Source organism: Cajanus cajan, chromosome 7 (assembly GCF_000230855.2).
Source record: "Cajanus cajan strain Asha chromosome 7, NIPB_CcT2T_4, whole genome shotgun sequence".
NCBI lineage: Eukaryota > Viridiplantae > Streptophyta > Magnoliopsida > Fabales > Fabaceae > Cajanus > Cajanus cajan.
The window spans coordinates 27317141-27339033 of NC_138523.1; the positions used below are offsets into that span (position 1 = coordinate 27317141).

At 37.8% G+C, this 21893-nt stretch overlaps 2 protein-coding genes across 7 annotated transcripts; both read right to left on the reverse strand.

The window, feature by feature from the left end:
• Positions 1-769: 769 nt before the first annotated feature.
• On the reverse strand, positions 770-5493 carry LOC109804589 (3,9-dihydroxypterocarpan 6A-monooxygenase). The gene is made up of 3 exons (XM_020366448.3): positions 4977-5493; positions 2634-3078; positions 770-1570 (listed from the first exon to the last, which is right to left on the reverse strand). The coding sequence occupies exons 1-3, from the start codon at positions 5441-5443 to the stop codon at positions 950-952; spliced, it is 1533 nt and encodes a 510-aa protein (XP_020222037.1). The 5' UTR covers positions 5444-5493; the 3' UTR covers positions 770-949.
• A 4836-nt stretch (positions 5494-10329) lies between these two features.
• Positions 10330-20407, reverse strand: LOC145949500 (uncharacterized). Of its 6 annotated transcripts, none has more exons than XR_014427740.1 (5): positions 20309-20407; positions 19748-20146; positions 19566-19659; positions 18482-18741; positions 10330-10812 (listed from the first exon to the last, which is right to left on the reverse strand). XR_014427740.1 is itself a non-coding variant. In XM_083059474.1 (3 exons), the coding sequence occupies exons 1-3, from the start codon at positions 20381-20383 to the stop codon at positions 19624-19626; spliced, it is 510 nt and encodes a 169-aa protein (XP_082915600.1). In that variant the 5' UTR covers positions 20384-20407; the 3' UTR covers positions 18748-19623. The 6 variants fall into 6 exon arrangements, 1 of the variants encoding a protein (XP_082915600.1); XR_014427741.1 differs by lacking the exons at positions 10330-10812; positions 18482-18741 and adding exons at positions 18749-19019; positions 19288-19359; XR_014427738.1 differs by lacking the exon at positions 10330-10812 and having other exon boundaries at positions 13251-18741.
• Positions 20408-21893: the final 1486 nt, after the last annotated feature.

Below are 21893 nucleotides of genomic sequence, written 5' to 3' on the forward strand. Positions count from 1 at the left end.
CAAACTCTCACATAGGTTTACTAGTCTTAAATGCCTAGTTTATGTTTTCTTGTCTTTAAGTTTTAATGCAATTTATGTTTTCAACAATTTAAATTTTCAAGCAATTTATGTTTTCATGCAATTTATGTTTTCAAGCAATTTATGTTTTCAAGTCTTGAATAATTGTACACATTAGGCACTTGCTTGTTATTTTCTTTTGAAAAATACTTTGTGAAAACTTTTGTGCAAGACAAAGTACAAGGGGGTTTAGAGATTTTTACTTGAAGAGACTTGGTTATTAAGTGGCTCTTTGTAGCTCACCTCCTTCCATAGTTCAATTTGTACTCTTAGATCTCTAAGTGTCAAGTCTAGCACTTCAAAAAAATATTATTTTCCTAAAAACTATTTTGTGTGAAAATACTTTTTGTTTAAAAATGTCTCAAAATTCTGACCCTAGTGAAAATGATAGCTCTCCAAAAAGCTTTTCTTACTTAACTAAGGAGAAAATCACTTAAACTATGAAAAAAACAAGACGTCATTCAAAAAGAGAAGGAGAAAATTGAAAGAGAGCGTCTAGATATAATTATGTTTTTAATATCTTTCTTATCTTTATAATATACTATTTTTTTTACCGTGTATAATTATTAAATATTTTTAAAATAGTCCTTGTAATTTTATTTTTACTTTACCTTTTATCATATTTTAGTCATATATTAATAATAATAATATTATTATTTTAATAACTGTAATATTCTATTCAATTTGAGTTAATCTCTTTAAAAAGAAACGGTAGAAACTAACAGCCAACTTCATAATAACATATTAAAAAGAACTAAAATAAAATAACAAACATCAAAATAAAAAAAATATAATAATAAAGCAGATATCGTATAAAGACTACTTAACAAATTAAAATACTACATACAAAAAAAAAATTATATTTAAGCCCGTAATTATGAATCCTTAAACCCTAGAAGGGGAGCGAGAAGCGAGGCACGGGGACACAAAGCAAAGGATGAGCCTTAGGAATAGTCATGCCTGGTTTCTCTTCCATGCTAACCCTCCCATTGACCTTCCATTCAAAGCATTGAATCATAGCAGCAAGGTTTGTGGGCACAACCTGAAGTGCAAGTGAAGCACCAGGGCACACTCTTCTCCCTGTCCCAAACGGCATTAGTTGCATATTATGTCCCCTCACATCAAACTCATCATCATCATCATCATCCATCATAAACCTCTCTGGCCTGAACTCAAGTGGACTCTCCCACTGCTTAGGGTCCCTTCCCATGGACCACAGGTTAACGAACAACACGGTCTTTGCTGGAATGTCGTACCCGCAAACGTTGGAGTTTTCGGATGATTCTCTTCCTATGAATGGTGATGTGGGGTGGATCCTTAGGGTCTCTTTCACTATGGCTCGCAGGTATGGAAGGTTGCCAAGATCTGATTCTTGTATTAATCGACTGTTGTTTTCTGTTGCTGAATCGATCTCTTGTCTTGCTTTCTCCATCACCTGCGGGTTGTTGATTAACTCGGATATTGCCCACTCCATGGTTATTGCTGATGTGTCGGTTCCCGCCATAAATATGTCCTACATCCAATTTTTTTATTCATAAGAATTATAATAATGATGAGATTATGCATATTATTTATTTTCTTACCTTTGGATTGATCCTAATATTTCTTGCATGTATATGTAGTAAATTATATTTTAAATTTTGATAAAAAAAAATAAAATTCAAATATAGTTTATTTGGTGTTATTGATATTAATTTTCAATAAAGTTAAAGTTTATTTTGATACTATGTACTTGCATTTTCATAAATAGTTATGCATGCCGTAAAGAGGTAAACTTTGACTAAAAATAGAACCAACCACACCTAAATTTTGTTCTTATATTAATCTAAGCAAGTTAGCTTAGTTTTAAGAAAAATAAGTTAATTGGCTGGTTCTCCTTTGCATCCGGTCTTGGGCATGGCTGCTGGCATAAAATAATTTGTACGTACATATATAGAGAGGGAAGAGACACACACATAAAAATATAAAATACATATATATTTTATATACATAGGTCCATTGTGGTGAAAGTTAATTATGGGCAGGGAATCAATGATGCAACTAAACAAAACGTTTCGTGCACGTTAAAGAAAGATATATAGCAGATCTAGATAATAATGTCCACCTGTAATGCATAAAATGAAAATAGCATGCAGATTAAGACTCACTTCAAAATAATGTCCAAAGAAAATACGAAATAAGAGTTGTTTATGGCTAGAGAACCCATATATAGTTGAAGTTGAGCAAAATGAAAATATATCTAATTAGCACAGAAAAAAAGATGCAAGTATAATTAGTGAAATGATAGAATAAGAAGAGAGATAATAGATTATAGATGTATGTGTCATCACTCACTCGAATTAAATAAAGTAATAAAATAAAAAATTAATCACCTATATATTATTAGTGTAAAATTTTTTACACCTTAAATTAATCATATTTTTTAATAATATTATGTCATTTACTTATTTAATCAAATAAAAATAAAATAATTTAAAAGATATGATTGATTGTTAGTAAAAAAAAAAAATTAATTTACACCGATAATATATAGATGATTAACTCTAAAATAAAAGTTAAAATACTTGCTTACATACCATGATGAAAGCCTTGACATTGTCTCTAGTGAATTTCATCTCGTTGCTCTCATCTTCATGAATGTCTAACAAAATATCAAGCAAATCCCCGATCTTCTCACCTTCTACTCCTTCTTCCTTCTTTCTCTTCCTTTCCTCCTCGTGCTCCCTTATCACCCTCTCCATAATGCCATCAAACCTATTCATAATTTCCCCAACCCTCTTATTCATCCCATGCAAATCCAAACCCTTGCAAAACCAAACAAAATCCGCCACGTTAAACAACCCTGCCAGCTCAGCAGTGTCCTCCACCATCTTCCTCACACCCTCCACGTCAGCATCGCTCTCGCAACACGTTCGACCCAAAACCATCCTCGTTATAACGTTGTTGGTCAAAGTCAATAGTTCCCCTCCAACGTCAACGGCCTCTCTTGCCTCCCCTTTTGCTTTCATCACGCGCAAAAACCTTCATAGAAAATGCAGCATTTGCTACTCTGTTGTTAGTCAAATTTGGTGAAACTTGATTTATCATTAATGTTTTGAGATTTTTAGTGTTGTTCGTTGAGTTGTATTTTTTTATTCAAGTTTCAAGCACGGGATTTTTCTTAGAGTCACGAAAGCCGAACAATGAAATCAAAACGAGTTTCTTTGAGTGTGAGGAGTATTGTAAATTGTTTCATTATAAATTCCAAGTTCTGAAGCCTAACTCTTTATATTTTTTTAGATATAAGCATGTGTTTCGTTTATGAAATGGATGAATCTTAATTTTGGTCATCGTAAAATAATAGATTTTATTCTAAAAAAAATAAATTTATTATTTTTCATCTATGTTACTTTATAGCAACACTTCTTAAGTGCTTATAATATAATCATATCAAACTATATTACTAGAATTTCTCTTATTATATACATTTTTTTTATGCGAATTTTGCATAAAAATTCGTAGAAAACATTGTTCTTACTAATTTTGCTGTGAAATTTTATCTCTAGGTAATACCTTCGTGGATAATGTTTTCACGAATCTTAAAATTCGCAAAAAAATTTCTTGTGAAAAAAATTTATAGGAAAGTTTCTCTGAAATTTCCTACGAATTCTTTTAAGAAATTCTAAAAAAAAATTTCTTACGAAAAAAAATCAAAGAAATTACTAGTTGGAGGTAATTTTTGTACAATTTCTATTAATAATTTTTCAACTTTCAAGTGCTTATAATGAAATCATCCGACATATTAAAAAATTTGCTTCCACGCCTGTAACATGTGATAGATAACCTTTTAAACTCTTAGATTGTAAATTATAGGTCTAACATTCAACCATACAAAATCAACTTGTAAGGTGATGGTCGCCCTAACTTATATACTTTGAATGTTTTATTTATAATCAATGTAGGACTTGGGAAAAATCTTTTAATTCTTAAACTTATAAATATATATATATATATATATATATATATATATATATATATATATTATTTTTCCAGGAGATTAAAATTGATGGGACAATTTGTAAGAAAAGGTACCTGCAAAATTTTTATACCATTTAATAAACATTTCTTGCGAATTTATTTTTATAAGAAAATCCGCAAGAAAAAAGATAAAATTCTTACAATATTTTCTGTAAATTTTTACCATGAATTTTTTTGTGATCATTAAAATTGTAGTAAAAATTGCACAAAAAATAATTGTAGATTATTTTTCATAAAAAAATTGTAAGAAATTTTTGCAAATAAATTTGCAAAAAAATATTATAAAATTATTATTGCAAGAAAATTCACAAATTTTTTTTTTTTTTTATCATAAAAGGAATGTTAACAACTAAAAAATTGAATTTCAAAAGTTTGAAAAATTAAAATTGAAATAATATATGAATCAAAACATAAACTAACAAATATTTCAAATATTGAAAAAAAGTAAAAGATAAATTTTAACTCTCCTAAAAATAAAAAAACACTTAATTTATAACAGATAAAAACATGTGGTCATGTTAAGCCGGAATCAGCACTGATCGGAAAAGTGAGAAACTTTTCATTGAATAAAAGTTACATTTTAAATTATAAAAAAGAGAAAGAGAAAAGACCCCACTAAAATTTAGTATTTTTTTTTTATAAAAATTAATAATCTACAAAATTCATATGTTGTACCACTATAACCTAATTATTAAAAGAAATCATAAAATTTATAGAAATATTTTTTTAAGTTTATATACAGATTAATAATGTTGAATTCAAAGTCTAATCATCCGAATAGAATCTCAATTCAAATTTTAACAAAATAATCTTTAATTATACTTTACTTATTTTTAAATGAAATTAATTTAAAATAAAGTGATAAAAAAAAAAAAAAAAAACAGTATGAAATACTTTTAAACCTGAGAGTCTCTTGTTCCCTAACGTGGCGCAACTGGCCGAGGGTTCGAGCACCGAGAAGCTGCGACATGCAAATTCTCTTGGCGAACCTCCAGAAGGTTCCGTAGGGCGCGAAGAGGAACCCCTTGGAGCCGTACGACAACTGGTGCACCGCGGCGCTCACGAACCGGTTCGAGAACCGGGCCTCGTGCGTCTTCAGGAACTCTTTCGCCACTTCCGGGGACGAAACGACGACGCACGGGACCGACCCCAGAAAGAGCTGCATGAGGGGGCCGTAGCGCGTGGCGAGCGCGTGGAAGGACTGGTGTGGCAGGGCGGAGATCAGGTGCAGGTGACCTATGATTGGGAGGGACTGTGGCCCCGGTGGACGACGTCGTTTTCGCAGCGTTTTCGATATGATGGTTCCCACCGCGATGGTGGAGAGTAGGCAGAGGAGGAAAAGTTGGAGGTAGTCTTGCGTTTCGGCCATCGCTGGGATGCGATATTAGGAACGATTGATGAAGTCTTAGTCTTTCCTGGCTTATAAATGTGAGGTGAGGAAAAATATTATTAAACGAAAGTTTTCCGGTTCGTCCTTGGAGTATCCACCGCCGACAGTGACTAATCTCCTCACTACGTTGGAGGCACCTCAAAAGATGGGATAGCTGACCACAAAATTTAATACATAAGGTAAGATTCGATTATTTTTAAATTTAAAATTATTATTTTTAATTTTTATAATTTTTATAATTTTTATTTTAATTTATTAAATTATCAATAATATATCTAATAAAAAATAATAAATTAAAATGATTATGAAATATTAATTAAATTTAATGTAATATTTTTATTAATAAAAATATTAATAAATAGTTTTTTTTAATAAAATCTAAATATAAAAATTTAAATAATTTATTTTAAGTTATAAAGATAAAAATAATAATTTTAAATTTAAAAAACTAAAAATAAATTTATTCTAAATTTAAAGGACTAAAAATATATTTAAATTTTAAATAAATTATAAAATTAAGGTTTTCTATCCTCCAATCATGTCAATCATGGGGATAAAGTGTCATAATCATAATGTTATCTGGTACGTTTATGGATCATATCATAGTTTTTTCTTTTACACGTATTAAACTCCTCTTCATCATTATAATCAACACTACAAAAATTTGTGTTTTTGTTAAAAATAATATAATAACAAAATAGGTAAGCAGATATTATTTATAAAATGAATATATTTTTATATTCATTTTTATTATGTTATTTCTAAGAGATAGTTAGTGAGAGAATGTTGAAATATAATGTTGACTTATACTATTGTACTATCCGTACTGCGTAACCGAGCTTCGAGTTCGGCATCACAACGCAAACCGATCTCGGACGCGCACTACGTGACGTCAACTCGGTATTTATATGAATCATAACTGATCCTCGAGGATCTCGCCCCAGACGAGATCCGTTATCTAATCATATTACACTTCGTCTCAAACCCAAGGCCCAAAGCAACCCTAAATCACACCAAGGTACGTGCATTACATATACGAGACTATTACTCATACAAACCCTAACTTTAGCATCGGAGTCTCTTTTGCAGGTACCACCCCCATCTTGGAGCACCAGCGTACCCGTGAAGGAGGCTCACCGATCTTACCTGGCGGATTAGCTCTACAGCAGATTTCCGGTAAGAACATTTGGCGCCCACCGTGGGGCCGATCGAGACAGCCCTTATCGGCCACCCATATGGTATTCACCAGAAGCCACAACAGACGTGCAACAGACGACGCTGAACACTCTATCACCATGGACAGCGACGCTGCAACCTTGAGAAGACTGATCGACCAAGTCGAACAGATGCGACAGCAGCATGACACTGACCTGCGCAACATGCATGCCAAGCACGAAGCCGACTTGGCGGCAGTGCGGACAACCAACGCAACGAACCTCGCGGCATTACGCGAGGAAAACGAGCGCATTCGCGCCCAACTCTAGCAACGACACTCTGATCACCCCTCCGGCTTTCAACTCAACCCCAGCGGAGCAATGATGAGGCCAGGTAAACCAGGAAGCAGGATCAACTCCCCTACAGGAAGTGGTCTGCACGATCGCAGGAGGTTTCGCAGGAGGAGGCGCCAGCAGCTCGGCCCGGAAAAGGCACCTGCGCAACGCCAACCACGTACACTTCACTACCCCCGCTTCGCACCAGAGCTCGCCGATGATCACTTTCACCGACGATGACTATGCCGGAGTCTACCCCAACCAGGACGACCCCATGGTTATAGCCGTAGCGTTAGCTAATTGGGAGGTCCACAAGACCCTGGTCGACCAAGGGAGCTCGACCGACATCCTATTTTGGCCAATGTTCCTCAGGTTAGACGTCCCCCACTCTCTCATACAACCTCACACAGAACCCCTAGTTGATTTTGCAGGAAGGAGCGTCCACACCCGGGGGTATGTGGACCTACTAACAACTTTCGGGGCACCCCCGGACTCAAGGCGGATCATGGTTCGGTACCTCCTCGTGGAAGCCGACACCTCCTATAACATCATCATCGGCAGGCCAACCTTGAATCAGCTCGGAGCGGTGGTATCCACCCCACACCTCACCATGAAGTTCCCAGGACACGTCGAGAAGATCATCTCCGTCAAAGCAAACCAGAAGGTGGCACAGCAATGCTATACCGAAAGCTTGAAAGTTGCCCCACTTGGTGAACAATGCAAGAGCAACCTCGCCATCGTTGCTCGCACCGACCACGGAAAAGTCACCGACCTCGACCCAAGATCCGACACTCGTGACGAGCGGCCCAGCCCCGTTGACGAGCTCGATGACCTCTAGATCGGGGAACTCCCTAGACAGACCACGAAGATCAGTAAATAGTTGACCCCAGAGTTGCGACAATAGCTCGAAACAGAAATCCTCAAAAACGCTGACCTCTTCGCCTGGTCCAGCGCTGATATGTCAGGCATAGACGCCAATTTCATCTGTCACAGGCTAGCGATACACAGGGAGGCAAAACCAGTCGCCCAGAGGAAGAGGAAGGTCGGTGGCGAAAGACGGGAAGCCATCATCGCTGAAACACAGAAACTACTCAACGCTGGCTTCATCCGTGAAGCCAGATACACCACATGGCTGGCAAACGTGGTCTTGGTAAAGAAGAACTCGGGGAAGTGGCGTATGTGCGTCGACTATACCGACCTAAACAAAGCATGCCCCAAGGACTCATACCCTTTGCCGAGCATTGACAGGTTAGTCGACGGAGCCTTCGGACACGCCCTCCTCAGTTTCCTTGACGCCTACTCGGGTTACAACCAGATAATGATATACCCACCTGATGAGGTACATACGTCCTTCATCACCGACCACGCCAACTACTGCTACCGAGTGATGCCCTTCGGCCTCAAAAACGCAGGGGCAACCTACTAGCGACTAATGGATAAGGTTTTCCATCAACAGATCGGGAGGAACATGGAAGTTTATGTCGACGACATGGTAGTCAAGACCACCTCGGCAATAGACCATGCTACCGACCTCGCCGAAGTGTTCGCCCAGGTCAGGAAGCATAACATGTGCCTCAATCCGGAGAAGTGCGTCTTCGGTGTCCAGGGAGGTAAGTTCCTCGGCTTCATGATTACGAGCAGAGGAATTGAGGCCAACCCCGAGAAGTGCAAAGCCATCATCCAGATGCAAAGCCCACAAACGGTGAAAGAGGTCCAACGCCTAGCCGGACGGTTAGTCTCACTGTCCCGCTTCATCCCCAAACTCGCGGAGAAGGCAGGACCAATCTTCACCCTATTAAAGAAGCCAAAGGGTTTCCTGTGGACAAATCAGTGCGAAGAAGCATTCCAAAACTTCAAATTATTCCTCACAACCCCACCGATCTTACAGAGGCCGGATCACAACACCGACCTCCTTCTCTATTTGGTAGTAGCCGAAAACGCCATCAGCGCAGTCATCGTACAAGAGCACCAAAAGGTACAGACACCTATCTACTTCATCAGCCGAGTCCTCCAAGACGCAGAGAGAAGATACCAAATGATTGAAAAACTGGCATTGGCGCTTGTCACCGCAGCCCAACGGCTACGACCCTATTTCTAGAGCCACCAAGTGGTAGTCAAAACCGACTATCCCATCAAACAAATCCTGAGAAAGCCCGAGCTCGCCGGACGTATGATCGCCTGGTCAGTTGAACTATCCGAGTTCGGCATCCAATACGAAGGTCGCGGACCCCTGAAGGCCTAATGCTTAGCTGACTTCGTGGCCGAGCTCACGCCAACTACTGCCGAGGAACCCCAGGTATGGACCTTGCATGTTGACGGGTCCTCCAACTCTAAAGGCGGTGGTGCAGGTATCATCCTAGAAGGGCCAAACCAAGTCGCCTTGGAGCAATCCCTCAAGTTCGGCTTCAAGGTGACCAACAACCAGGCAGAATACGAGGCACTCCTCGCAGGCCTAAGGCTGGCTCGCGACCTCGGAGCTCGGAGAGTGAGCTGCAACAGCGACTCAAAACTCATGGTGGAGCAGCTTAGTGGGACATACCAGGCAAAGGACACTATGCTGCAGCGGTACTTTCACACTGCGTCCCACCAGATCTCATCCTTCGACGAATTCACCATAAAACATGTGCCGCGAGAACAAAATGCCCGAGCCGACCTCCTATCGAAGCTCGCCAACACCAAAAGGCCCGGGCAGCACCGGACCATCATCCAGGAAACCTTGCACTCGCCCAGCCTAGACGACAAAACCATCAACGTCAGTGATGGAACTAGGTGAGGAGATTGATGATTCCTTCACTTGCTCCATGCTTAGGACCGTGAATGCTATTGAGGTTAAGACTCCAATGACTCTTTGAAGCTCCTTGAAGTGTTCTTCAATGGAGAAGAAGCCTTGAAGTGGCTCGGTTACTCCTTAGCTTGAGGTAGAAGCTTAAGGAACCAAGGTAAGGTTGAAGCACCTTTGGAGAGAACTTAGGAGAGAAAGTTCTCTTCGGTTTTTGTGACTCTTGATTTAGAGAGAAAATTCAGATTTCATTTCTCAAATTGGTCAAAAGTGATTACAAATGAGGTATTTAGAAATATATAGGGAAAGAAAGCTTGTAGGAGAAGCTATCCTTAACCATGGTTCACTAGGAACCATGGTAGAGTTAGCTTTAACTCCTACGGTTTAGGTGGCTTCTAGGAGAAGCTAACCTTGACCATGGTTCACTTAAGAACCATGGTAAGGTTGGCTTAACCTCCCTTGGTTTAGTAGCTTGCAAGGCAAGCTTCAAAAACCAAGAGGAGGGGCTTTAGAAATCCGGCCAAAGGAACACATGTGGGCTAGGCGGCCTTGTTCTCAAAATGCTCCATGAATTAATTTGAAAATCCTTGATTTGGGTTAGCTAGGTTCATCATATGATGATGAGGCCTAGCTAATTCAAATCTATAAAAAATTAGGAGCAAAATGAGTCCAATATGCAAAATTTTGCCTAGGCCCAACTCAGGCCCAATTTCTAAGCACACTCCCTAGCTTTGCTAAACGTCACCCCCTTTTCCCTACTGAAAAAATATAAAATGAAAGTATCAACTAGGGAGGTTAAATGGAGCTAAACTCTCCAAGTAACCTACCTTAAAAACAATATACAAACACTAGGAAAAAGCAAGTAAAGTGCCTTACAAATACAAAGGCAAAATAACCTATACAAGAGACTACTATATGTACAAACAAATGAAAAGGTCTTTAAGATCATCCCATTCCTCTTGGTTCTTTTAAGATATCACCTCTTGGATTCCTTGGCCTTGGCCATAGTCTATCATCCCCTCCCTCTTGAAAAGGATTTGACCTCAAATCTCGAGGGTCTTCATGATTATTGGCCACACCTACAAATATATAATAAAATTCATTAGAGGTGATATTCTCAACAAATAAATGTGAAAGGTATATCCTAGTAGGAATCCTTTCACGGAACCTAAAGAAATCTATGATACTAGACCTACTAATATAATGACTAGGATCCTCTCCTAAACATAGACTAGGTATATATCTAAATCCTAAAAATGTGCTAAAACTATAACTATAGCACACTAAAGATTTAATCCTAAAAATTAAAATATCTTGCCTAAAGTACCCTATGTGGAAACCTAGGCACTTCCTAGAAAATAAGGAAAATACTACTAAGAAATTTCCTAAACAATTTTGGATTATATTATTTGTTGGATAGTTATGAAAAGAATTTGTCATAAGGAACCTTGAAGGTTCATATGTTATATCCAACAAATAATATATTCCATAAATTGGGTGCATTATTGACACAACTAAGGTAGGACAAGTCCTACAAAAAGGAAGACTATCTACCTCGGGCACCACCAAGGAAGTAGCATGAGAAGTAGAACTAAATGAAGTCCACTTCTCCTTCACAAAATCTTGAAGTTGAGATTCTTTTTCTTTAAAATTAATGGATTTGTGAATCTCTTCTTCAAGACTAGTGGCAGCGTGAGGGTAAGAGTTAAGGTCTTTATGAGTAAAGAGAATAGTTTTTATAGGTTCTTTAGTGATAAAGCAATTCTCTTTAGACATAATTCCCTTAGAGGATATTTCTTCCTCTTTACTCTTCCCTACCTTTTCTCTTTTTCTTTTGTTTTTCATTTGTGCTTGATCCTCAGCCACTTGTTGAGGTGAAAGAGGATAAAGTACAAATTTCTTTTCCTTGTGAGTGAAAGAAATTTCATTAGTAAGACCATTATGTATAATTTTCTTTTCAAATTGCCATGGTCTTCCTAACAAAATATGACAAGCTTCCATTGGTACTATATCACATAAAACTTGGTCTTCATACTTCCCAATGGAAAACTTGACCTTCACTTGTTGGTCAACTACTATGTCACCATCCTTATTAAGCCATTGCAAATGATAAGGTTGAGGATGTGGCATAGTAATTAAACTCATCTTTTTAACCAACCTAGTGCTACAACAATTGCACCATGAACCACTATCAACAATGAGAGAACAAACATTATTTAAAATATTACATCTTGTATGAAAGATGTTCTCTCTTTGTGATAGGGTACCACTAGGTTGATTATGAAGGATTCTCCTAAGCATTAGGAGCTCTCCTTCATAAGGATAAATTGGCTCCACTTTGGTCCTTTGAAACTTTGTTTCAACCTCACTCTCACTAGAAGAGGAGGTAGTAGTTTCTTCTTGACTACTATAAGTGTCATGCCCCCTTAAGATCATGACTTTCATTGTAGGGCATTGAGAAGCAAAGTGGCCTCTCCCTAGACACTTGAAACATTTAATATCACTAGTCTTTGTGCTAGTGTGTGGAGTGTGGGTACCTTTACCCTTCTCTTTGTTCTTATCCTTATTCTTAGCTAATTCCTTGAAGGGTTCTAAAATATTTTTCTTTTCAAAAGATTTTTCCTCCTCCATGTAGTCTTTCTTAAGAGATCTAGAGTGGGAGCCCTCTCTTTTAAAAGAAGATTTTCTCAACATTTGTTGTTCTACCCTTACACAAAGTTGGACTAAATCATTTAAGTCCCTGTAGGGTAGTAGCTCCACTTGGTCTCTAATCTCTAAATCAAGACCACTTAGGAATCTAGCTACAGTGGTGGCTTCCTCTTCCCTAATACAAGCCCTCATCATTAAAAGCTCCATTTGTTGTCTATAAAGTTCTACAGACATATCTCTTTGTTGAAGCCTTTGGAGCTTATTCATAAGCTCCCTACCATAGTAAGAGGGAATGTGTCTCCTCCGCAATGCACTCCTAAGATCATTCCAATATTGGATAGGTGGATCATTGTGGAGACGTCTTTCTCTTTCCAAAGAGGTCCACCAATACATTGCATGCCCTTGAAAGCTAAGGGTTGCAAGAGGGACTTTTCTTTCTTCACTTACCCTATGGCAAGCAAAGAGTTGTTCTACCTTCATCTCCCAATCAAGGTAGGCCTCCACATCATCCTTCCCAAAAAATTGAGGGAGATCCACCTTGGATTCCCTAGTTTTAATAGTTCTTCTTGGGGAAGGTTGATAATGGTTACCTACATTAAGGCTTTCATTAGGAGATGTGTATTGTGAATGTGAACTCCTACTCTTTTTCCTATGTTTTCTCATATCTTCTTTCAATTTTTCTTCCTCTTGCTTTAAAATTCTCAACTCTTCCTCAAGATAAGCAAGATGTCCTTCTCTTTCAATTCTTTCCTTCTCTCTTTCAATGGATTCTTGCTTTTTCCATAGTTTAAGTGATTTGAGCTCTTTAGTGATATAAGAAAGACTTTTTGGAGAGCCATCACTTTCACTATTGGAGGAATTTTGAGACATTTTAATTCAAGAGATATTTTTCACACAAAAATAGTTTTTATGAAAATAAGGTTTTGGAGTGCTTTAGACTTGGCACTTAGAGGTCTAAGAGTACAAATTGAACTTTGGAGGGAGGTGAGCTACTAAAGAGCCACTTAATAACCAAGCTTCTTCAAGTAAAAATCTCTAAACCCCCTTGTACTTTTGTCTTGCACAAAACAATTTTCACAAAGAACTTTTCTTAAAGGAAAAATAACAAGCAAGTGCCTATGTGTACAATTTATAAGATGCTTGAAAACATAAAGAGCAAGAAAACTTAAATTGCTTGAAAACTTAAATGGCTGAAAACATAAATTGCTTAAAACATAAATTGCTTGAAAACTTAAACTAGACGTTGAAAGCAATTAAACCTAAGTGAGAGCTTGAAAGGCACCAAAGACCTTCAAGGACCACTCTCACAAGTACTACACGTGATTTTACTATGGAAACTCTTAAGGAGAGATGGAGTTACACCAAAGGTACTCCAAGACACTCCTTAATAAAGGCCTTGTACAAAAGGTTGGAAATTAAAAAATTACAAGACAAATGAAATTCAAATTTTCCTCAAATGAAATGCAAATTCACACTTCAAATGAAATGTAAATTCACATTCAATTGAAGTTAGTGGCTGCAATTAATTTCAAGAAAACAAATCAGCCACTAATTTAGAGACAAATTTAGTCACGGATTTGTAAGGAAAAACTAGTTTTAGAGACCAAAAAAATTCCGTCACTAAATTAATCTCTAATTTTCACAAAAATTTTCACAATTTGCTTTGTTCTTCCTTGCTCCAATTCAGCCTCCAAACTGCAGCCTCACAAGGTGTTTCACTCTTCTTAGAAGCAACCTTGGTGTTAGTCACTTCTAGGTGTTTCCAAGAGCCTAGCCACCAAGAGAGAACAAACTCCCTAAGTAACCACCAAAGCCTTCAAGTGGATGTCCTTTGCCTTGGCCTCCTACACCTTTCAAGAAGCACTCAACCACCTTCAAGACTGAATATTAGTGCTAAAACTGAAAATGGACAATTTAGAATGGCTACACCAAGTGGTAGAAGAAAATGAGACAAAACTAGAAAGAGTTCCACAAAATTGACAAGCAAAAATTAAGGCAAATTTTGAAGGCTAGCACACAAAGATTAACCTAGGAATGGTACTAGAATGGATTAACAAATCAAAATCTAAGATTAGAAAACAAAATAAGACTCAAAGAAGTGGCTGGACCAACACAAAAATGTCACACAAAATGTAGCAAAACCGAGAGCAATGTTTTCTTAATTTTTCACTCCTTTGGCTTTTTCTTTTGCTATTTTCTTGCTTTTTCTTTTGCACCATATTTTTCCACTTGTTTTTCTTTTGATATTCAGGAGATTCAATGCCTTTTTATCACTTATAAGTCTCAGTTTCAATATAGAAAAACTGCAGTAAAAATTCACACAAAACAAGAGGTGTTTTCATGCATGTTACAACTAGTGCTTCACTCTTTTGTATTATTTTTAGGTCAAATTTTTAAGCACTCATTCCTTTGTTTTTCTCATGCATATAAAACACACACACCTCTGTTTTGGTTCTGTTTTAAGGCTAAAAAAATTGCACAAAGTTTCAGCCACAACACAAGACTCAAAGAAACCTAATAGGAATTAGTGTTTAAGAATTTTTTTGACAAAACTTTTAACAAGACATAATAGAAACTTAACTCTATGAAATTTGCTAGAACTAATAGCAAATTAGGAACTCAATCATGTAAAACAAAAGCACATATAGTAAGGTACAGATTTATCAAGAAAATATTCAATAATTTCGGACTCAATCAACACAACACAAAAACTAGGTCAAAACAAGCTAGTCTAGGAATCAATGACATTCAAAGGACTACACATGACTCTAGACAAAACATATGATTCAAAAACAAAATCTAACTCAAAGTATGTTGTCCAATCACGGACACATGTGAATGAATGGAGAAGACTCAAGCAAATACAAAAATGCACAAGTTCAAGAGTACCTAAAAGCACAAAACCGAAAATGATTCATAAGAATAGGAACAAGCAAACATGAATCATTTACTTCAAACTTGACATATAGGATCCATCAAAAATTTTATTAAAACTAGATCCATGCAGCAAACACAATTATAGACAAAATAAGGAAGGAACAACACGGATTCTATGAAGAAAAAATTTAGAAAACATAACCTCAAGAGCACTAGGCTCTAGATACCAAAAATGATGGAACTAGGTGAGGAGATTGATGATTCCTTCACTTGCTCCATGCTTAGGACCGTGAATGCTATTGAGGTTAAGACTCCAATGACTCTTTGAAGCTCCTTGAAGTGTTCTTCAATGGAGAAGAAGCCTTGAAGTGGCTCGGTTACTCCTTAGCTTGAGGTAGAAGCTTAAGGAACCAAGGTAAGGTTGAAGCACCTTTGGAGAAAACTTAGGAGAGAAAGTTCTCTTCGGTTTTTGTGACTCTTGATTTAGAGAGAAAATTCAGATTTCATTTCTCAAATTGGTCAAAAGTGATTACAAATGAGGTATTTAGAAATATATAGGGAAAGAAAGCTTGTAGGAGAAGCTATCCTTAACCATGGTTCACTAGGAACCATGGTAGAGTTAGCTTTAACTCCTACGGTTTAGGTGGCTTCTAGGAGAAGCTAACCTTGACCATGGTTCACTTAAGAACCATGGTAAGGTTGGCTTAACCTCCCTTGGTTTAGTAGCTTGCAAGGCAAGCTTCAAAAACCAAGAGGAGGGGCTTTAGAAATCCGGCCAAAGGAACACATGTGGGCTAGGCGGCCTTGTTCTCAAAATGCTCCATGAATTAATTTGAAAATCCTTGATTTGGGTTAGCTAGGTTCATCATATGATGATGAGGCCTAGCTAATTCAAATCTATAAAAAATTAGGAGCAAAATGAGTCCAATATGCAAAATTTTGCCTAAGCCCAACTCAGGCCCAATTTCTAAGCACACTCCCTAGCTTTGCTAAACGTCACCCCCTTTTCCCTACTGAAAAAATATAAAATGAAAGTATCAACTAGGGAGGTTAAATGGAGCTAAACTCTCCAAGTAACCTACCTTAAAAACAATATACAAACACTAGGAAAAATCAAGTAAAGTGCCTTACAAATACAAAGGCAAAATAACCTATACAAGAGACTACTATATGTACAAACAAATGAAAAGGTCTTTAAGATCATCCCATTCCTCTTGGTTCTTTTAAGATATCACCTCTTGGATTCCTTGGCCTTGGCCATAGTCTATCAGTCAGTGACAATGAAGACCTGGGATGGATGGCAGGCATCTGGAGTTACTTGAAAGAAGGAGTCCTTCCCGAGGATAAGAACGAAGCTCGGAAGATAAGGATGAGATCGGCCAAGTTCATCATCATTGGGGATGAGTTATTCAAGCGTGGTATTTTCTCTCCACTGCACAAATGCCTGAAGGCGCCCCAGGCAGCCTATGTCATTAGGGAAATTCACCAGGGGATATGCGGCATGCACTCTGGCGCGCGCTCAATGGCAACCAGAGTACTCCGAGCTGGGTACTACTGGCCCACTCTAAAGTCGGATTGCCAAAGCCACATCCAAAAATGCAAAGAATGCCAGCAGTTCGGCAACACACATCGACAACCGCCCGAAACTCTCCACCGCATGATGTCGGCATGGCCTTTTTCCCAGTGGGGAATGGACATCCTCGGGCCATTCCCCCCCGCGAAGGGACAACGAAAGTTCCTCCTGGTAGCAATCGACTACTTCACCAAATGGATCGAAGCATGCCCACTCGCCAAAATCACCACCGAGAACGTGCGGAAGTTCACCTGGAAAAATATCATTTGCAGGTTCAGAATTCCTCACGCCCTTATCACCGACAATGGTAGGCAGTTCATCGCACAGGAATTCGAGGACTTCCTCCACGAACTCGGAATCAAACACCTTGCGACCTCGGTGGAACACCCCCAGACCAACGGCCAGGCCGAAGCTGCCAACAAAGTCATCCTCCGGGAACTCAAAAAGCGACTAGGAAACGCCAAAGGGCAGTGGCCCGAGGAACTCCCCAGCATCCTCTGGGCGTATCATTGCACCCCTCAGTCAACCACGCAAGAGACGCCCTACAGGTTGAGCTACGGAGCCGACGCAATGATCCCGGTAGAAGTCGGCGAAACCTCCCACAGACGCCAAATCTTCAACGATGAACAGAACGCCCAAGAACTGGCGGCTGACCTCGATCTAGTGGACGAGCTTAGAGACGAAACCCGAATCCACGAAGAGGCTTGCAAGCTCCGAGCATCCCGAAGATATAACACCCGAGTAAAACCTCGATCTTTCTGAGCGGGCGACTTGGTGTGGCAGTTGTTAGGCAAAGCACGGAAAGACACGTCAGATGGGAAGCTCGCACCCACCTGGGGTGGCCCGTTCCGAGTTACAGAAGACTTGGAGAACAGAGCCTACCGACTAGAGGAGCTCAGCGGAAAACCTATACCGCGAACTTGGAATGCTACGCATCTCAAGTTCTAAAGAACTGTACCTAAGTTTTGCCCTAAACATTTATCCCTAGAGAGAGAAAGTATCAAACAGTTGGCAACCAATTCAAATATTTATCACGTAATTTTGCCCATATAAACAACTTGATATTCATGGAACATTACAATCTTTATGGAAATGAGTGGTTAACAAACCAAACAGAACCCCAAAGTACTGCATAAAGATTACAATTTCAATTTCTTTTAAGAATAAAAAGACACTATGCAGGGCAAAAGAACAAGATTACATGAAACAAAATGAGTACAGAAAAGAGTACAAAGAGAAAACCTGAATTTATAAAATCAATTCATCACCCCCCCACCCCCAACCGATCAAGTAATCAATAAGAAATTTCCATTCATGAACAGAAATGCATAATTATAATTCTTATATTAAGATTTATTTTCATAGAATCCTACACAACATAAATGTATAATTATGATTCTTATATTAATGCATTTGTGTTTTGCAGGCTAATCTAAAATTTTATGCACCATTGCCTTTTAATCCTAAGTACTTCAATTTCACAATAACTCTAAACTATATTGAAGGTGATAGCTCAATTTTTTATATAATATTTGGCTCAACACAACAATTTCTGTAAGATTTTTTATCCTGTCATGAACTTTGATAAAAAAATTTAAACAAAAAATAGAAATAGAAAAATATCAATGCAAGTCGATAAAAGAACATGCCATATTTGATGAGAGCCTGGCTTGGTGCGTTTAGATGTTGTTATTGCTCTCATATATGAGGACGAGCAGAGTCGAAATCAGTAATTGGTATTACAGGGGAAGACTGCAATAGCTGATCTAGGTAAAGCATATCATCAGTTCCAAAAAATTTCCATGGTTGCCCCTTCATCTTAGATTCAATGTCTCCTACAAGTAGAGCTGCTGCACCTATTTCTAAGAAACTATGTGCTGTCATGTCTTGATTATTGACAGCATGATCACTGCATTAAATTATGTTAAATAACAAAGTCAAATTTTGAAGCACAATAAGATGGAAGAAAACTAACAGGTAAAGTAGAGATATAAACTTTCATATAAATTATCGCAGCATATTTAAGCATAGGCTGGAAGTATAACTAAAGTGTTGGTGGAAAAGTACAAAACCTACTTTCATATTTCTAAATCTCATCGTGCCATTTTGTAAAAGTTAAAAGTTTCACAACGAAGTTGAGGTTGTCATATTTTTCAGCATGTGAATGTGTTTAGAATGCATATGGGGCTGCATAGGAAAAACATTCACTCAACTTCAATATGAAAAACAAAGTTGTTGAAGAAAGCAAAGAAGTAAATACTATACTGACATTGTGAAGTTTAAAATAAACAAATAAATCCACATAAATATTTGAATATAATCTAATCATGAAAAAGTTAACAGAGTCGGCATAAAAAGTAAATAAAGTAATTCAACCTGCAAAGGAATCCAATATTATAATGAGTAATGACAAAATTAACAGAATCAATATGAAAAATCCATCAAGTAATTCAACTTGCAAGAGAATCCAAACATGCAGCTGTTACATGGCACCCTTCCAAATTTAACAAAGCTAGCTTTTGTAATCCTGAAATCAGCTGAAAAATTATTGAAAATGGAGGAAATGAACTATTCTGTCGATCTGAAATGAAACTCAATTTTCTTCATTCTGTTGATCTTAGACACTTATACATTGAAGATGATCATATATTTCCCAATGCTCTGAAACATCAGAATAAAATCCATAACTAGATTCACACACACATATATAATCAGAGATAGAGAGAAACTCACATGCAAATAAGAGATATCCAATCATTTGAATTCCTTACACGTGTGTTTATGGACTACTTCAAACAATTATGACCTTCGTTGTCATGGGAGCATCCTAAAATGAACATGTAAAAATCAATATCAACCAAACTCAACAAACAAGTTATAATCAAAACTTTTAACATAATCAGAACCATCTATACCATATAAAATTGTCCAATATATCCATAAAATACACAAGCTGAATCAAGTGCTTGGCGCCACCAGCGCTTATGATGGCCTTGGAGTGATCCACGTGGAGGTAATTCTCCGTGCACACGAATTTCGTGAGCGCAATCGCCGCCTCCCTCAGCACCTCCGGTTCCCTCTCGTTCAGAAGCCTCACCAAGGGCCCAATCATCCGACTCCGTCGCCTTGAACGTTCTGGCCAAATTCCCAATCGTCTTTATGCAACGAATCCGCTTTCTTGATCCACAACAGCCTTGCAAGCGGGTGAGTTTGGCTTGAACGCCGATTTCCTCAACTCCATGTCTTTCTCCGCCACCGCGGTAATCTCCATCACCGCCATCCCCAAATTGCACCGCCTCCGTTCCCTTCCAAATCTACCTTCTCGAACATTCAAGAAATTTTAGGGTTCCAAATTTTTTTTGAAGTTATGCCTTCACCACCACAATTGTAGCCGTAGAAGTCACATTTCTCTGCAATTTTCCATAATCGCAAGGAAACTATAATTGAACGCTGAGTAGAGAGAAGAATTACATTACCTCTTGGACTTTGAAACAATTGTTTGTCCGGGAAGACAAAAGAGAATGAGAGCTTGGCATTTCTTCTTCTAACATCAGGAGCAACTTCTTTGACTTAAAAAAAACAGAGAATGAATGAGTGAACCCTAAAAGGTGGAGAGAAAAAGAGTAGTAAAATAGTATTTTTGATTAAAAATATTAAAAATGAAAAATGGGAAATGCTCATATTAAATTATTTAAGAATAATTTTTTTTTTGAATTTTTTTTAAATAATATAAAAAAATAGTTGTCACGTGTGACATAGGATGGGAAAACAGGTATTTAAAGATTGTGGAGGTTTTCAACCGCTGAAAATATCGTTCATTTGTGGCGGTTAAAATAACTGTCAGAATAATAATATTTTGTGGCGGTTTTTGGAAACCGCCAGAAAAAAACCGCAACTAATTACATAATTTTTTGTAGTGCTAATATAAAAGTCAAACTACTTTATATTACCATATCATTTTAAATTAAACATTAGACATTGTTATATCAACGTACGAAAATGCTGAAATATCATTTTATAATATTTTTCTTATTTTAATATATATCTATTTATGTAAATCTACCCGCAGATTTATTTTCTGTCTCAACTATGCAGTTATTAATCTACCAATAAAATTTTAAATATATAATAACTACCTTAAAAGTCATATTAACAACAGTAATTTTTGACTGGTTGACAGCATAAAAGATTTTACTGATCATGTATGATCATTAAATTCCTGAATAAAAGAATAAGTTATGAAATACTTATTTTCCATGTATTTGTTTTTTCATCTTTGAACATGTTTCTCAAAGACAAACGAACAAAACTCTTTTGAAGTCTGCATCCTCACTAAGCAGCTGCTCCCTTATTTGTGGAGGTTACAATCTGTAAATGAAAAGATCGGGCATATTATGCACTTGAAATTTGAAAATATTAAGACATCAAGGTCTAGGATGCTTTGTTTAAATCGCTTCACCTAAGGCACTGATCAGCCTCTTAGGTGAGGCATGTCTAACAACAAAAAGTTTTGAGATCATGGTTGCAGTTTTGAAATTCTATTTTGTTCCTGCATAGAACACTCCTCCTGTCGCTCCTTCCTTGCGATCTTCTAAGTCCTCGGTGCCGACCGAATGATATCTCCCAAGGGTGGGGAGGGTACCTGCAAAGGCACTCCAACGCTCAAGTAAGTGTTCGGTATAGAGCGGAAAATATTTATACTAGGTAAAAGCGTACCTCCTTTATGTCACTTCACTTGTGTATTTATAGTGACATATTTGGGCCTGGTGGGCCTTCTGTCTTGGGATATGGGTAATACCTTAGTTAATCCTAATCTCTGTTAATTAGGTGCAATGATCATTATGTAATGAGTGACTTATCTCGCCTCTGTTCCATGTGGGTTACGTGTTCGGCCAAGCTTTTGGCCGAAGGGGGTGTTCGGTTGGTTGTATGACCGAAGAGGTGTTCGGCCAAGCTTTTGGCCGAAAGGGGGGCGTTCGGTCTTCCTCCAAGTTGTGTGGTGGTGGCTCGGTCAGGCTCGAGGCCGAAGAGGTCTTCGGTAATGAGTGAAGTCGAAAGGGT

What these genes read in the sequence shown, in the direction of transcription:
- LOC109804589 (XM_020366448.3), bottom strand. Translation starts at nt 5,443, where the DNA reads ATGGCCGAAACGCAAGACTACCTCCAACTTTTCCTCCTCTGCCTACTC. An exon ending in AGGGAACAAGAGACTCTCAG is followed by an intron (nt 3,079 to 4,976) that starts GTTTAAAAGTAT and finishes TTTTCTATGAAG; the next exon opens with GTTTTTGCGCGTGATGAAAG. An exon ending in ATGTCAAGGCTTTCATCATG is followed by an intron (nt 1,571 to 2,633) that starts GTATGTAAGCAA and finishes AATTGGATGTAG; the next exon opens with GACATATTTATGGCGGGAAC.
- LOC145949500 (XM_083059474.1), bottom strand. Translation starts at nt 20,383, where the DNA reads ATGTTAGAAGAAGAAATGCCAAGCTCTCATTCTCTTTTGTCTTCCCGG. An exon ending in ATTGTTTCAAAGTCCAAGAG is followed by an intron (nt 20,147 to 20,308) that starts GTAATGTAATTC and finishes TCGAGAAGGTAG; the next exon opens with ATTTGGAAGGGAACGGAGGC. An exon ending in ATATTGGACAATTTTATATG is followed by an intron (nt 19,660 to 19,747) that starts GTATAGATGGTT and finishes TGTTCATTTTAG; the next exon opens with GATGCTCCCATGACAACGAA.